Source organism: Trachypithecus francoisi, unplaced genomic scaffold (genome assembly GCF_009764315.1).
Source record: "Trachypithecus francoisi isolate TF-2019V2 unplaced genomic scaffold, Tfra_2.0 Lachesis_group12, whole genome shotgun sequence".
Lineage (NCBI taxonomy): Eukaryota > Metazoa > Chordata > Mammalia > Primates > Cercopithecidae > Trachypithecus > Trachypithecus francoisi.
Genome location: NW_022681457.1, coordinates 105,639,683 through 105,657,198, shown reverse-complemented (window position 1 = coordinate 105,657,198; position 17,516 = coordinate 105,639,683). Strand labels below are relative to the sequence as shown.

The 17,516-nt window shown below is 50.6% G+C and overlaps 1 protein-coding gene across 2 annotated transcripts in view; it reads right to left on the bottom strand.

The window, feature by feature from the left end:
• Positions 1 to 254: 254 nt before the first annotated feature.
• AKR7A3 (aldo-keto reductase family 7 member A3) overlaps positions 255 to 17,516 on the bottom strand; it is a 28,078-nt gene continuing 10,816 nt past the window's right edge. The window contains exons 1-7 of one of the 2 annotated variants that reach the window (XM_033228077.1): positions 12,257 to 13,023; positions 8,494 to 8,681; positions 8,197 to 8,301; positions 7,004 to 7,100; positions 6,693 to 6,792; positions 5,994 to 6,123; positions 1,378 to 1,709 (exon numbers count right to left, since the gene is read on the bottom strand). In XM_033228077.1, the coding sequence (XP_033083968.1) occupies positions 1,548 to 1,709; positions 5,994 to 6,123; positions 6,693 to 6,792; positions 7,004 to 7,100; positions 8,197 to 8,301; positions 8,494 to 8,681; positions 12,257 to 12,470 (996 nt within the window). In that variant the 5' untranslated portion in view covers positions 12,471 to 13,023 and the 3' untranslated portion in view covers positions 1,378 to 1,547. Of the gene's footprint in view, positions 1,710 to 5,993; positions 6,124 to 6,692; positions 6,793 to 7,003; positions 7,101 to 8,196; positions 8,302 to 8,493; positions 8,682 to 12,256; positions 13,024 to 17,516 lie in introns of those variants that run through there. The other variant, XM_033228076.1, reaches the window with a different exon arrangement.

Here is a 17,516-nt window from a genome sequence, read left to right as displayed (position 1 = left end):
GAACAGATGAGGCTTCCCCGCTGAGTTCTACCCAAACAGTGGGTTTGCCACCACCCAGCTAATTTTTTGTATATTTTGTCAAGATGGGATTTCACCACGTTGCCCAGGCTGCTCTTAACTCCTGGGTTCAAGCAATTCCTTTGCCTAGGCCTCTCAAAGTTCTGGGATATCAGGCATGAGACACTGTGCTCGGCCTGTTGTGTTTTTTAAAAACAACTATATTGAGACATAATTCAGACACTATACAGTTGATCTACTCAGAGTGATGATTTAATGCTGTTTCAGGTATTCGGAGTTGTACAACCATCACAGTCAATTTCAGAGCATCTTCATAAGCACCCCCAAAAGAAACCCTGCACTCATTAGCAGTGAATCTCCATTTCCTCGCAAACCTCCTCCCAGTCCTGGGCAAGCACTCATCTACTTTCTGTCTCCAATAGATTTGTCTATTCTGGACATTTCATATAAACGAAACCATACAATAGGAAACCTTTTGTAATTGGCTTCTTTAACTTAACATGTCTTCAAGGTGCACTTACATTGTAGATGTTTCACTACTTCTGTTTGTTTGTTTGTTTGTTTGGAAACAGGGTTTGGTCTGTCACTCAGGCTGGAGTGCAGTGGCACAATCATAGCTCACTCCAGACCTGCATACCTGGGCTCAAGCAATCCGCCCGCCTCAACTTCCTGAGCAGCTGGGACTACAGGCGTGTGCCACGGGGCCCCACTAACTTTCTTTTTATGTTTAGTAGAGACAGGGTCTCGCTTTGTTGCTCACACTGGTCTGGAACTCCTATCTTCAATCAGTCCTCCTGCCTTGGCCTCTCAAAGTGCTGAGATTAAAGGTGTGAGCCACTTTTTTTTTTTAATGGCCAAATAATAGTCTTTTCTATGAATATACCACATTTTCCTTATCCATTCATTCATTGATGGACATTTGGGTTGTTTTTAATTATCAGCTATTATGAGTAATGACACTGTGAAAACTCATGCCCAAGTTTTTTGTGGGAAGATATGTTTTCACTTCTCTTGGCTATATACCCACAAGTGGAACTGCTGAATCCTATTGTAATTTTATGTTTAATCCTTTGAGAAATTGCCAAACTATTTTCCAAAGTGGTTGTACCATTTTACATTCCCTCCATCAGTGTGTGAATTTTTTCCCGTCTGTCTCTTGCTCACTCTCTTGCCATGTGACACGCTGGTGCCGCTTCCCCTTCTGCCATGATTGTAAGCTTCCTGAGGCCCTCCCCAGGAGCAGATGCCGGCACCACACCTTCTTGTACAGACTGCAGAACCGTGAGCCAAAGAAACCTCTTTTCTTTGTAAATGACCCAGTCTCAGGTATTCTTTTATAGCAATGGAAACAGACTAACACACAGCATCCTGGGAGGCTTTATTCTTGGTTTGGTAGTGACTCTACTGTTAAGTTTTTGTCCAAATACTTCCATCCCTAAGAATTTACTGAGGCAGTTCTAAATTAGAAAAAGCATGAGAGAGCAAAAGAGGTGACAGAAGAGCCTTGGGCAGCCTGAGCCACGATGGGCCTAGATGAAGTAGTTGGGACATTCGTGGGCAAACAAATGCCAGGCTTGATTAAAGGCATCCACGACAGCTGGCTCCAGGGGCCCTTCCTCTGCCGCTGCCAAGTTCTGCTCCAGCTGCTCCAGGCTGGACATGCCCAGGATGACCGCGTCCCCGTGGGCACCCTGAAAGGGAGACGGCCAGACTTCAACCCTCTTCTGCTGCACAGCGACTCCACTCACAGCCCTCCCAGTCACGCCCCTACTGAGATTTGGGCTCTCTTATATCCCATATGTCCAGAAAGAACTTAAGGTGCCTTGGATAGCTGTACCCATGTGACTCGAAACCTGTATTCTTTCCCCTACTGCCACATGATGCTTCCAGACAGACCTACATTCACAGCCCAGTTCTGCCCCCCAGCAGCTGTGTAAACGTGACTAAGTTATAAAAACCTCTCTGAGACTCAATCCTCTTCTCTATTTCAACATAATTATGTGTATGAAAAAATAATGTAGAGCACTTAGCTCCCATTTATTGAGCACCTACTGTATATGTGCCAGACACTATTGCAACATCTAAGGCTGGAGTGGGAGAAAAATTTGAAAGAGGAAGACATGAGGCACTGAGAGAGGGAAATTCCAGCTCCCACCAAAAGGATGAGACTAGTGGGCTTTACAGTTAAACCTGTGTTAAAATGCATTCCCCTTTCATAGCTGGGTGAAACTCAGTTTCCTCATCAATAACACTGGGACAGTCATTTCATAAAGCCGAAGGAATAATGAAATCCCTGCAGCAAAACCCTCATTACAAAGCCTGGTACTCAAATACCATCAGAGACCAATGGCAAGGCGGAGCACAGTGGCTCACACCTGTAATCCCAGCACTTTCAGAGGCTGAGGAGGGTGAATTGTCTGAGCTCAGGAGTTTGAGACCAGACTAGGCAGCTTGACGAAACTCAGTCTCTACTATAAATACAAACAATAGCTGGGCACGGTGGTGCATATCTGTGATCCCAGCTACTCGGAGGCTGGGGGAGGAGAATTGCTTGAGTCTGGGAGGCAGAAGTTGCAGTGACCTGAGATCACGCCACTGCACTCCAGCTGGGGTAACAGAGCCACACTCGGTATCAAAAATTAAAAAAAAAAAAAAAAAAAAAAAACAAAAAAAAAACAGTGGGAAGAGTGTTCATGAGAGTTAGAAGAAAGACATTTCAGGGGAATCGAGAAAACAAATGCTTTGGGCTTCACCTAAATGCTGGTCCCCCTGGCAGGGAAGAAGCTGAGCGCCCAGGGTCACTGGTTACCTGCAGCTGTGAGTGGTGGTACATCCACCGGAGGGCGGCGGAGGTCGTGCTGGGGGCGCTGGCACCATATGCAGCCTGCAGGGCCTTCTCTACCAGGGCAATGCCCTCGAAGTGGTTCTCCTTCCAGAAGCTGGAAAGGGGGGACGGTGGCACAGGGGTCAGTACCATGGGGGTCATACTGGGAGCCACAACCAAAGGGTCATCCAGGGCCACTGCCCCACCCCACGCCCGGTAGCCTGAGGGGAGGGTGTCCTTTCTGGTCACAGGTCTCCCACTCTGTTGGGCATCAGAACCACCCGAGATGCCGGCCCTCTCAACAGAGACCTCGACGAATCTTGATTCCTGAGAACTCATCGCCCTGCTCTTATTTTCCCCTAGGGACACAAAGGCCACTGGGATGGAACAGGACTCGGCCCCAGGCCTCCTGGACCTCCCTCCAGGGCTCCTTCTTTCCTTCCTAGCAGGTGATTGCTCAGGAAAGAGCTATGACTTCAAGACCCTGAGGTCCAGGGAGCCTCATTTCTTCCTGGAGGTCCCCAGACAACAAGAAAACACGCAGAGGGTTTGGAAATTCCTGAAGGAATGCAGGGGAGGAGGTGCAGCAGCGAGGAAAGGCCTTACCCCAGGAGCAGCCAGGACTTCATTCCACATAAAGCTGACCCCACCCCAGCCATCCACACCAAGCACCCCCAGCTCACCGATTCCTGTAGATCTCTGCCCATTGAGTCCCAAAGAAGCGGCCCACAGGCTGTTTCCCGTCCTTGTCCTCATACTTGTACTTGCCAGTCAGCAGGCCCCCTGCAGGAAGGCAGCAATCAGCCCCAGGACCCAGAGTGCCCCCAGAAGCTGCCACATCCCTCAGGGCTCTCGTCTAGGGGAGGGGCAGGGACCCAGGAGGGCTGAAGGACGCAGCCCAGCCCCTTGTCAAACCCTCCCTGCTTCCCAGGTCCTGGGCTGGGCATCTGTGGGTCGGGAATAGGCTGAGACGGGGTCAGGAATGCTCCATGTACCAGCCAGAGGGCTGTAGGCATAGAACCTCAGTCCAAAGTGCCTGAGGCAGGGGAGGAGCTCCGTTTCCACTTGCCGGGTGGTGGCGCTGTACATGCCCTGCAGGGAGAGAGACCCCCGAGAGAAGTGGATGTGTCAAAAGAAGGGACCTCGAGACCATCCTGGCTAACACTGTGAAACCCCGTCTCTACTAAAAATACAAAAAACTAGCCGGGTGAGGTCGCGGCGCCTGTAGTCCCAGCTACTCGGGAGGCTGAGACAGGAGAATGACGTGAACCCGGGAGGCGGAGCTTGCAGTGAGCTGAAATCCGGCCACTGCACTCCAGCCCGGGCGACAGAGTGAGACTCCGTCTCAAAAAAAAAAAAAAAAACAAAAAACAAAAGAAGGGACCTCAAATTTACCCTTATAGAGCCCTTATTTCAGACCTTATCATTCTAGGACATTAACCATCTGGCATATACTTATTCTTACTAGTGCTGGTGAAAGGGGCTTATGCTCGAGGAAAATTCATTCATTCAGCCAACTTCATGAGCACCAACTACGGGCTGGTTGTCAGATTTAGATTCTTAAGCCAAAAGGACAGGGTCCCTTCCCTCAAGGTTTTATAATAAGGTCAAGTGTAACAGTTATAATCGAGTAATGAGGCAATCTTAATAGACTAGAAAGTTCTGTGACCAGTGCCTGGCACCAAGCCAGTGTACAAATATTTGTGCAATGAATCATGAGGAGGTAAACAAGACCTGAGGTCTCAGGGTCTTCTGGGCCCATCTAGAAAGGCTTCCAGAGGATGAGACATGTATATGAGACCTGAACCCTTCTCCCAGGAAGGGGCAGTGGCAGGGAAGGGGCAGTGGCAGGGAAGGGGCAGTGGCAGGGAAGGGGCAGTGGCAGGGAAGGGGCTGTGGCAGGGAAGGGGCAGTGGTGGGGAAGGGCATGTTCCAGGCTGAGTGCAGGGCCAGGTGGGGAAGGAAGGGTCCAAGGTGTACAGATAGGCAGGAAGGAAGCAGATGCCTAGTGGCCAGCCTGAGGAGCTTGAATGTTATTCTCAGAGTACCTGGGAGCCATCTGCAGGCTTTCAGCCGGGGGTGGCTGCTATGCAGAGGGCACAGGGGGCAGTCAGGGTGGCAAAGAGAGCCCAGGATGAGCAGGAGTTCTGGAGACTTTGGCCTCTGCAGCCCTGGCCCTCACCTGGTACACAGTGGGCACGATCCAGCCATTGCTCTTGCAGAGGGTACAGATCTCGGCCACTTCCCAGGCGGCATAGTTGGAGAGGCCAAGCTCCACGAACTTGCCCTGCAGGGGTGAGGCTCCAGTCAGAACGCAGTGCAGCCCAGACCAGGAAGGGGAGGCCAGGGTGGGGCCCCTGGGAGTGGGACTATTCCCTGCTCCACCCTGGGACCGCCCTGGTACCTCTGCTCTCACCAGTATGAACAGGATAAGGAGAGCAGCAGCGGGCCACCTCCCAGAGCTCAGGGGTCCCCTCACCTCCTGGTGCAGCTGGTGGCAGGCGCGCAGCGTCTCTTCCACCGGGGTGCTGCGGTCAGGTGCATGTAGGTAGAAGAGGTCCACTCGGGGACACTGCAGCCGCTTCAGTGACGTCTCCAGCTGGAACCGGAGACTATCAGGCTTCAGGGAGTTCCCAAACAGTGGATTGGCCTTGGTAGCAATTTTCACTGAGAGGAGAGAGAAATGAAAATTCAGGCTGGACGTGGTGGCTCACCCTGTAATCCCAGCACTTTCAGAGGCTGAGGAGGGTGAATTGTCTGAGCTCAGGAGTTTGAGACCAGACTAGGCAGCTTGACGAAACTCAGTCTCTACTATAAATACAAACAATTAGCTGGGCACGGTGGTGCATATCTGTGATCCCAGCTACTCGGGAGGCTGGGGGAGGAGAATTGCTTGAGTCTGGGAGGCAGAAGTTGCAGTGACCTGAGATCACGCCACTGCACTCCAGCTGGGGTAACAGAGCCACACTCGGTATCAAAAATTAAAAAAAAAAAAGAAAAACAAAAACAAAAAAAAAACAGTGGGAAGAGTGTTTATGAGAGTTAGAAGAAAGACATTTCAGGGGAATCGAGAAAACAAATGCTTTGGGCTTCACCTAAATGCTGGTCCCCCTGGCAGGGAAGAAGCTGAGCGCCCAGGGTCACTGGTTACCTGCAGCTGTGAGTGGTGGTACATCCACCGGAGGGCGGCGGAGGTCGTGCTGGGGGCGCTGGCACCATATGCAGCCTGCAGGGCCTTCTCTACCAGGGCAATGCCCTCGAAGTGGTTCTCCTTCCAGAAGCTGGAAAGGGGGGACGGTGGCACAGGGGTCAGTACCATGGGGGTCATACTGGGAGCCACAACCAAAGGGTCATCCAGGGCCACTGCCCCACCCCACGCCCGGTAGCCCTGAGGGGAGGGTGTCCTTTCTGGTCACAGGTCTCCCACTCTGTTGGGCATCAGAACCACCCGAGATGCCGGCCCTCTCAACAGAGACCTCGACGAATCTTGATTCCTGAGAACTCATCGCCCTGCTCTTATTTTCCCCTAGGGACACAAAGGCCACTGGGATGGAACAGGACTCGGCCCCAGGCCTCCTGGACCTCCCTCCAGGGCTCCTTCTTTCCTTCCTAGCAGGTGATTGCTCAGGAAAGAGCTATGACTTCAAGACCCTGAGGTCCAGGGAGCCTCATTTCTTCCTGGAGGTCCCCAGACAACAAGAAAACACGCAGAGGGTTTGGAAATTCCTGAAGGAATGCAGGGGAGGAGGTGCAGCAGCGAGGAAAGGCCTTACCCCAGGAGCAGCCAGGACTTCATTCCACATAAAGCTGACCCCACCCCAGCCATCCACACCAAGCACCCCCAGCTCACCGATTCCTGTAGATCTCTGCCCATTGAGTCCCAAAGAAGCGGCCCACAGGCTGTTTCCCGTCCTTGTCCTCATACTTGTACTTGCCAGTCAGCAGGCCCCCTGCAGGAAGGCAGCAATCAGCCCCAGGACCCAGAGTGCCCCCAGAAGCTGCCACATCCCTCAGGGCTCTCGTCTAGGGGAGGGGCAGGGACCCAGGAGGGCTGAAGGACGCAGCCCAGCCCCTTGTCAAACCCTCCCTGCTTCCCAGGTCCTGGCTGGGCATCTGTGGGTCGGGAATAGGCTGAGACGGGGTCAGGAATGCTCCATGTACCAGCCAGAGGGCTGTAGGCATAGAACCTCAGTCCAAAGTGCCTGAGGCAGGGGAGGAGCTCCGTTTCCACTTGCCGGCTGGTGGCGCTGTACATGCCCTGCAGGGAGAGAGACCCCCGGAGAGAAAGTGGATGTGTCAAAAGAAGGGACCTCGAGACCATCCTGGCTAACACTGTGAAACCCCGTCTCTACTAAAAAATACAAAAAACTAGCCGGGTGAGGTCGCGGCGCCTGTAGTCCCAGCTACTCGGGAGGCTGAGACAGGAGAATGACGTGAACCCGGGAGGCGGAGCTTGCAGTGAGCTGAAATCCGGCCACTGCACTCCAGCCCGGGCGACAGAGTGAGACTCCGTCTCAAAAAAAAAAAAAAAACAAAAAACAAAAGAAGGGACCTCAAATTTACCCTTATAGAGCCCTTATTTCAGACCTTATCAATTCTAGGACATTAACCATCTGGGCATATACTTATTCTTACTAGTGCTGGTGAAAGGGGCTTATGCTCGAGGAAAATTCATTCATTCAGCCAACTTTCATGAGCACCAACTACGGGCTGGTTGTCAGATTTAGATTCTTAAGCCAAAAGGACAGGGTCCCTTCCCTCAAGGTTTTATAATAAGGTCAAGTGTAACAGTTATAATCGAGTAATGAGGCAATCTTAATAGACTAGAAAGTTCTGTGACCAGTGCCTGGCACCAAGCCAGTGTACAAATATTTGTGCAATGAATCATGAGGAGGTAAACAAGGACCTGAGGTCTCAGGGTCTTCTGGGCCCATCTAGAAAGGCTTCCAGAGGATGAGACATGTATATGAGACCTGAACCCTTCTCCCAGGGAAGGGGCAGTGGCAGGGAAGGGGCAGTGGCAGGGAAGGGGCAGTGGCAGGGAAGGGGCAGTGGCAGGGAGGGGCTGTGGCAGGGAAGGGGCAGTGGTGGGGAAGGGCATGTTCCAGGCTGAGTGCAGGGCCAGGTGGGGAAGGAAGGGTCCAAGGTGTACAGATAGGCAGGAAGGAAGCAGATGCCTAGTGGCCAGCCTGAGGAGCTTGAATGTTATTCTCAGAGTACCTGGGAGCCATCTGCAGGCTTTCAGCCGGGGGTGGCTGCTATGCAGAGGGCACAGGGGGCAGTCAGGGTGGCAAAGAGAGCCCAGGATGAGCAGGAGTTCTGGAGACTTTGGCCTCTGCAGCCCTGGCCCTCACCTGGTACACAGTGGGCACGATCCAGCCATTGCTCTTGCAGAGGGTACAGATCTCGGCCACTTCCCAGGCGGCATAGTTGGAGAGGCCAAGCTCCACGAACTTGCCCTGCAGGGGTGAGGCTCCAGTCAGAACGCAGTGCAGCCCAGACCAGGAAGGGGAGGCCAGGGTGGGGCCCCTGGGAGTGGGACTATTCCCTGCTCCACCCTGGGACCGCCCTGGTACCTCTGCTCTCACCAGTATGAACAGGATAAGGAGAGCAGCAGCGGGCCACCTCCCAGAGCTCAGGGGTCCCCTCACCTCCTGGTGCAGCTGGTGGCAGGCGCGCAGCGTCTCTTCCACCGGGGTGCTGCGGTCAGGTGCATGTAGGTAGAAGAGGTCCACTCGGGGACACTGCAGCCGCTTCAGTGACGTCTCCAGCTGGAACCGGAGACTATCAGGCTTCAGGGAGTTCCCAAACAGTGGATTGGCCTTGGTAGCAATTTTCACTGAGAGGAGAGAGAAATGAAAATTCAGGGCTGGACGTGGTGGCTCACGCCTGTAATCCCAGCACTCTGGGAGGCTGAGGCGGGTAAATCACCTGAGGTCAGGAATTTGAGACCATCCTGGCCAACATGGTGAAACCCCGTCTCTACTAAAAATACAGAAATTAGGCCGGGCGCGGTGGCTCAAGCCTGTAATCCCAGCACTTTGGGAGGCCGAGACGGGCGGATCACGAGGTCAGGAGATCGAGACCATCCTGGCTAACACGGTGAAACCCCGTCTCTACTAAAAAATACAAAAAACTAGCTGGGTGAGGTGGCGGGCGCCTATAGTCCCAGCTACTCGGAGGCTGAGGCAGGAGAATGGCGTGAACCCGGGAGGCGGAGCTTGCAGTGAGCTGAGATCCGGCCACTGCACTCCAGCCCGGGCGACAGAGCGAGACTCCGTCAAAAAAAAAAAAAAAAAATACATAAATTAGCTAGGGGTGGTTGTGCACGCCTGTAATCCCTGCTAGGGAGGCTAGGCACAAGAATTTCATGAACTGGCCGGGTGTGGTGGCTCACGCCTGTAATCCCAACACTTTGGGAGACTGAGGCAGGCGGATCACAAAGTCAGGAGTTCGAGACCATCCTAGCTAACATGGTGAAACCCTGTCTCTACTAAAAATACAAAAAATTAGCTGAGCATTGTGGTGGGCACCTGTAGTCCCAGCTACTCGGGAGGCTGAGGCAGGAGAATGGCATGAACCTGGGAGGCGGAGCTTGCAGTGAGCTGAGATCGCACCACTGCACTCCAGCTTGAGCAACAAAGCGAGAGTCTGTCTCAAAAAAAAAAAAAAAAAAAAAAGAAAGAAAGAAACAATTGCATGAATCTGGGAGGTAGAGGTTGCAGCGAGCCTAGATCATTCCATTGCAGTAAAGCCTGGGCAACAGAGCAAGACTGTCAAAAAAAAAAAAAAAAAGTAAGCTTAACACTCTTCTCCCTGCCCCCTATTAAGAATCCTAGTTGGAGGCCGGGTTCAGTGGCTCAAACCTGTAATCCCAGCTATTCGGGAGGCTGAGGCACAAGAATCGCATGAACCCAGGAGGCAGAGGTTGCAGTGAGCCGAGATCTTGCCACTACATTCCAGCCTGTGGGCCAGAACCAGACTCTGTGCCAAAAAAAAAAAAAAATCCTAGTTGGAGATTAGGCACAGTGGCTCACCCCCATAAGGCCAACACTTAGGCCCAGGAGGGTGGATTTCTTGAGCCCAGGGGTTTGAGACCAGCCTGGGCAAAATGGTGAAACCCCATCTCTACAAAAATTACAAAATTTGGCCGGGCATGGTGGCACATGCCTGTTAATCTCAGCTACTTGGGAGACTGAGTTAGAAGATCACATGAGCCTAGGAGGTCAAGGCTGTAGTGAGCAAATATTGTGCCACTGCACTCCAGCCTGGATGACAGAATGAGACCCTGTTTCTTTTTTTTTTTTTTTTTTTTTTTATTTTATTTTTTTTGAGACGGAGTCTGGCTCTGTCGCCTAGGCTGGAGTGCAGTGGCCGGATCTCAGCTCACTGCAAGCTCCGCCTCCTGGGTTTACGCCATTCTCCTGCCTCAGCCTCCAGAGTAGCTGGGACTACAGGCGCCGCCACCTCGCCCGGCTAGTTTTTGTATTTTTAGTAGAGACGGGGTTTAGCCAGGATGGTCTCGATCTCCTGACCTCGTGATCCGCCCGTCTCGGCCTCCCAAAGTGCTGGGATTACAGGCTTGAGCCACCGCGCCCGGCCCGAGACCCTGTTTCAAAAGAAAAATTAAAAAAAGAGTCCTAGATCCTAGTGGGCTGGAATAACAGGGGAGTGGAGAGTCCTCTTTCCACTTTTCACACTTAGAAAGTCACTTAGGCTGGCAGGAGGGCAGTCACTGGAGCCCTTGAGACCTGGGAGAGAGCAGGTTTGTGGAACTATTCATTTGGTATTTTTCCATGCCACCTCCACCCCTCTGCTTCTCAATTGAAATTAACTTCAGATCTGAGATCTGAGGACTTTCACCAGCCAACCTTGGACTCAAAGACAGAAGACAAAGCAGGTTTGAAAAAGAAAATTAAAAAGTCAGAAATAAGGGCCAGGCAGAGGGTACAGATCTGTGTTGGCTCACACCTGTAATCTCAGCACTTTGGGAAGCCAGGGCAGGAGGATTACTCGAGCCCAGGAGTTGGAGACCAGCCTGGGCAACAAAGTGCGACTCTGGTTTCGATGAATAATACAAAAAATTAGCCAGGTGTGGTGGCACAGGTCTGTGTTAGTCCCAGCTACTCAGGAGGCGGAGGTGGGAGGATGGCTTGAGCCCTGAGAGGTCAAAGCTGCAATGAGCCATGATCGCACTATTGCACTCCAGCCTGGGTAAAAGAGCAAGGCCCTGTATCAAAAAAAAAAAAAAACCGGAAATAAGATCAGAGCTCTCACCAAGTGGCAGTCAGGTGATCTAGAAAGAGCGTGGCACTGAGATGCGAGCACAGGCTTCTTTTGTTTGGAATGTACCATTTGGTGAATCAGAGGAGAAATGGACAAGACTCTACTCAGACACTCAAGAGTGGAAGGAGGAAATGGTGCTAATATTAAGAACAAAGAAACAGCTAACATTTCCCAGCCCTCACTATGTGCCTGCCAGGCATCGGCCTAAGCACTGCACGTGGCATCAGACTGAGAGTAGCTCCTCCTGCCCCTTTACACACATCCTCCCCTAGGGCTACACCTGCACCCTCAGCGTTGCCAAATCACATTTGCCTTTCCACACCCATGCCCACTGCCCTGACGCCCTTGCCCCTCTTACTCCTCCTGGCAAACTCCTATCCATTCTTTCTTCACGGGGTCCCTCCCAAAAAGGGTTCACTTGGCTCCCCAGCCATCTCTAGAATTCGAACTTCCTGGAGTGGGTTAGTGCCCATTTCCCTCCAATAGCCTCAGACAGAGCCTCCCACAGAGAGGGCAGTGAGACCCTGTACCACACCCAATTCTCCATCATGCTAAGGGAGGTGGCAAGGTTTCCGGGCATTGCCACCCTGGTGAGGTACCATTGTGAGTACCACAAGGTACTCAGAGCAAAGTCCAGGTCCCTGAGCAGGCTGGCGTGAGCGTAGGAGCAAGCAGATAGTGTGCTGGGTCTAAACTCTGATTTCGGACTGTGCCAGGGAGTGCCAGGCGATAAGCACAGAATTTCTGCAGATCAGGCCCGTTAAGGGCACCTGCAGGGCACAGGTTGGGACAGGAGCTGCACAATGCCAGATTCCAATGTTTTTCGTGCTCCAGAGACGGGCTAGCCAAGTTATTCCAGGCGAGACCAAGTCATCCAGGCGTCAGTGAGGGTGGTGGCTACCTCCCGGAAGACGAGAGAAAAGGAGTCCAGACAAAGTACTGTCCAGTTGTCCAGAGCTAGATGTGCCTGAGGAGCCTGGGGTTCCCAAGGCTGAGAGGTGGACGGGGGTTGGGGGTGGGGAACAAAGCCGTGGGTGCTGCCTGGGGCCAGGGAGAGCTGGGCGGTGCATGGCTGTGGACAGGCTCAGCTCTGCACGGTGCAGAAGGAGAATCAGGGGCCACTGTTACCTCTGTAGTCGCTGCCCCCCAGTCCGAGCCCCAGGCCGCCCAGGATGGTCTCCGACTGGCCGTCGCTGTACAGGAAGGCCGTGTCTATCTCGGTATGGCCGCGCTCCAGGAAGGCGCGCATGACTGCGGCGCTGGTGGGCGCGTCCATGCGGCGCCCCATCTCCATGGCGCCCAGCACTGTGGCGGGCCGGGCCCGCGATAGCTGCCGGGACATGACGGCGGCAACGGGATACTGAGACAGCCCGGGCGCAGCGCACAGCGGTCGGAAGCACCAGCCCCGGAGCTGGCGGCCGCGTGGCTTTAGGGACTGGCTCGGGCCCCGCCCACTGCGGAGTGGGGTTGAGGGCGCGGCCGAAGGTGCCCAACACCGCCCACGCGCTGGACTCCGCGCTCAACCACGAGGACCGTCTGCACTTGCACCAAGCAAGAGGCGAAATGGCTGTGGCTTCCTACCGGTAACTCACGTCTTGGCGATTTTAACACTCCTCAACGTCCGCGAGGGTGAGGGGGTCCAAGGGTGGCGACGATCCCCAAGGGCGGGGACTCCTCCCTGCCCCGTCGCCCCCCATCCCTGGGCCTCGCCCGCCCGGGAGCTGTCCCAGGTCTCTGTCTCCTCCAGGAGGGAGCTTAAGGAGTGAGGTGGCCCTAAGGGCTGTTCCACCTGCCTGCCCTGCGGTTCAGGAGGACCAGGCTTACCAAAGGCTTAAGACAGAGTCCCCGTGGAGTGACATGGTTAAAGTCTTGAAAGAAAAGAACTGTTGGCATTGAATTCTGTACCTAAGTGGAAAAAATTTAAAAAAAAAATAAAAATAAAAAAACTGACTGTGGTGACTTACACCTGTAATCTCAACACTTTGGGAGATCAAGGCAGGAGAATAGACTGAGCCCAGGAGTTTGAATCCAGCCTGGCAACGTAAGGAGGCCCTGTCTCAAAAGAAAAAAAGAAAAAAGAAGATAGAACAATGGACCAATGCCCAGCTGCAGTGTGCTGTGATAGCTCCATTGCACTCTGCCCTGGGTGACAGAGGGCAAATCTGTCTCCAAATACAAAAGAAAAAAAAAAGACAAATAGACAGATGGAACAAATGAAAAACCAACAGCAAGGTTAATTTAAACCTAATCATATCAATAATTACATTAAATATAAATGAAAAAATACAAGTAAAAGGCAGAGATTGTTAGAATGGATAAAAAAGCAAAACCCAACTATATAGTAAATATTAGAAAACTATTGAAATATATAAACAGAGTGAGTGAACAGTAAAAAAGATGGACCAGGCGTGGTGGCTCACGCCTGTAATCCCAGCACTTTGGGAGGCCAAGGGGGGGCGGATCACCTGAGGTCAAGAGTTGGAGACTAGCCTAACTAAAATGGAGAAACCCCATCTCTACTAAAAATACAAAATTAGCCGGGCGTGGTGGTGCATGCCTGTAATCCCAGCTACCTGGGAGGCTGAGGTAGGAGAATCGCTTGAACCTGGGAGGCGGAGGTTGCCGTGAGCCAAGATCGCACTCCACTCCAGCCTAGGTAACAAAAGCAAAATTCTGTCTCAAAAAAAAAGAAAAGAAAAGAAAAAGGTAAAAAGATGGGAAAAGACATACCTTGACAAAACTAAATTTTAAAAAGTTGGAATGGCTACGTCAATATCAGACAAAGTAGATTTCAAAACAAAAAATACTGGCCCACACAGTGGTTGACACCTGTAATCTCAGCACTTTGGGAGGCTGAAAAGGGAGGATTGCTTGAGCCCAGGAGTTTGAGACCAGCCTGGGCAACACAGAGAGATCTTATCTCTACAAAAAAAATTTTTTAAAGATTATCACAATGTGGTGGCATGTGCCTGTGGTCCCAGTTATTCAGGAGGCTGAGGTGGGAGGATCAGCTGAGCCTGGGAAGTCAAGGCTACAGTGAGCTGTGTTCATGCCACTGCACTCCAACCTGGGTAGCAGATTGAGACCCTGTCTCAAAACAACAAGAATAACAACAACAACAACAAAAACCTACCAAAGACAAAGAGGGACATGTCATAATGACAAAGAGGTCAATTAACAAAGAAAATATAATCCTCAATGTATATGCAAATAAAAGTAGAGCATCAAAATGCATGTAAAGCAATAATAGAACTTAAGAAGAAATAGACAAATACAAAATTATGGTTGGAGGTTTCAACACACCACTCTCAACAGTTGTAGAAGAGTTATCAGTCATAATTTACAGAAACTCAGTAAAGGTATACAAGACTTGAACAGGCCGGGTGCCGTGGCTCGCACCTGTAATCCCAGCACTTTGGGAGACTGAGGCGGGTGGATCACGAGGTCAGGAGTTCAAGACCAACCTGGCCAAGATGGTGAAACCCCGTCTCTATTAAAAATGCAAAAAGTTAGCCAGACGTGGTGGCGCGGTAATCTCAGCTACTTGGGAGGCTGAAGTAAAGAATTGCTTGAACCCAGGAGGCAGAGGTTGCAGTGAGCCAAGATCGTGCCACTGCACTCCAGCCTGGGTGACAGAGAAAGACTCCATCTCAAAAAAAAAAGAAGACTTGAATAACGCTATTTAACCAATTCCACGTAAACAACATGAATGAAATACCCAGCAACAGCAGAATGTGCATTCAAGTGCACAGCCACCAAGATATACCGTCTTTGGAGGCATAAAACAAGTCTTAATACATGCAAAAGAGGCCGGGCGTGGTGGCTCACATCTGTAATCCCAGCACTTTGAGAGACAGAGGCAGGGAGATCACTTGAGGTCAGGCGTTCCAGGTCAGCCTGGTCAACATGGTGAGAATCCATCTCTACTAAAAATATAAAAAATAGACAGGCATGGTGGCATGCACCTGTAATCTCAGCTACTCGAGAGGCTGAGGCAGGAAAATCACTTGAACCTGGGAGACAGAGGTTGCAATGAGCCAAGATCATGCCACTGCACTCCAGCCTGGGCAACAGAGTGAGATTCCATCTAAAAAAGAAAATAACAAAAATAAATTAACAGGCAGGGTGTGGTAGCTCACGCCTGTAATCCAAACACGTTTGGAGGTCGAGGCAGGCAGATTACCTGAGGTCAGGGGTTCTCTAGACCAGCCTGGCCAGCATGGTGAAACTCCATCTCTACTAAAAATACAAGAATTAGCCGGGGGTGGTGGCTTATGCCTATAATCCCAGTTACTCAGGAGGCTGAGGCAGGAAAATTGCTTGACCCCAGCAGGTGGAGGTTACAGTGAACCAAGATCGCACCACTGCACTCCAGCCTGGGCAACAGAGTGAGACTCTGACTCAAAAAAAAAAAAAAAAAGAAAGAAAAGAAAAGGGGAAAAAAAGAAAAGAAATAAATGAACACATAAATTTCAAAGGATTTACATAATACAAAGTACATCTCTGAACACAAGGGAATTAAACTAGAAAATAATAACAGAACTTAGAGCCTGAGAGGGAACTGAAAATAAGTAAATACGTAAATAAATAAATAGAATAAAAAGGAAAAATAGAAAATAATAACAGAATGATATCTGGAAAAACCCTACATATTTGGATTTTAAATTACCCATGGATCGAAGATGTAATCTCAAGGAAAATTAGATCATATTTTGAACTGAATAAAGTAAAAGCATGACATGTCAAATTTTCTGAGATGCAGCCACAGTAGTGCTAAGAGGGAAATTTATAGCATCACTTTGACATTTAAAAGAAGAAATATCTCAAATCAATAATGTAAGCATTCACTTCTTTTTTTTTTTTTTTTTTGAGATGAACTCTCCCTCTGTTGTACAGACTGGAGTGCAGTGGTGTGATCTCTGCTCACTGCAACCTTGGCCTCCCAGGTTCAAGCAATTCTCCTGCCTCAGCTCCTGAATAGCTGGAATTACAGGCATGTGCCACCACACCTGGCTAATTTTTGTATTTTTAGTAGAGACAGCATCTCGCCTTGTTGGCCAGGCTAGTCTCGAACTCCTGGCCTCAGAGGATCCTCCCTCCTCAGCCTCCCAAAGTGTTGGGATTACAGGCGTGAGCCACTGCACCTGAGTGGGTCTTTTATTAAGTTGTAAGAGTCCTGTCTCTTTTGTAGCTACAAGTTCCTTAACAGATACGTGATTTGCAAAATACCATCCCCTTCTATCGGTTGTCTTTTCACTTTCTTGATAGTGTTCTCTGAAGCACAAACATTCTAAACTTTGATGGTGTTGACTTTACTTTTTCTTTTGTCACGTGTGCTTTAGGTGTCAACATCTAAGAAACCACTGCCTAATCCAAAGTCATACTTACTCCAGTATTTTCTTCTAAGAGTTTTACAGTTTTACCTTATACATTGAGGTGGCTGATTCATTTGGGTTAATATTTTGTGTATGGTATGGGGAAAGAGTCTCAAACTCCTGCGGTCAACGCCCGCCACCACGCCCGGCTAATTTTTTTGTGTTTTTAGTAGAGACGGGGTTTCACGTGTTTAGCCAGGATGGTCTCGATTTCCTGACCTAGTGATCCGCCCGCCTCGGCCTCCCAAAGTGCTGGGATTACAGGCATGAGCCACCACGCCCAGCCTCACTTTCTTTATGCAGTCTTTAAAGCAAAAGAGTTCTAAACTTTGATGATGTCTAATTTAATTTATCTTTTGTTGTGTGTGCTTCTGAGGAACAATTGCCCAATCCAAGGCCACAAGATTTATCCCTATATTTTCTTTCTCTTTCTTTGAGACACAGTCTCACTCTGTCACCAAAGCTGGAGTGGAGTGGCACAATTTTGGCTCGTTGCAACCTCTGCCTCTTGGGCTCACGTGATTCTGGTGCCTCAGCCACCTGAGTAGCTGGGATTACAGGAGTGTGCCACCATCATGGCCCTGTATTTTCTTCTAAGTTTTTATAATTTTAGCCCATAGATTTAGGTCTATGACTCATGTTGTGTTTATTTTCTTATGTATGGTATGAGAAAGGGGTCCAACTTCATTCTCTTACTTGCAAATATCTAGATGTTGTTGAAGATGGTTATTTTCTTCTTCTTCTTTTATTTATTTATTTATTTATTTTTGAGACAGAATCTCGCTCTGTTGCCCAGGCTGGAGTGCAGTGGCACGATCTGGGCTCACTGTAAGCTCCGCCTCCCAGGTTAACACCACTCTCCTGCCTCAGCCTCCCGAGTAGCTGAGACTACAGGTGCCCACCACCATGCCGGGCTAATTTTTTGTATTTTCAGTAGAGATGGGGTTTCACTGTGTTAGCCAGGATGGTCGCGATCTCCTGACCTCGTGATCTGCCCACCTCAGCCTCCCAAA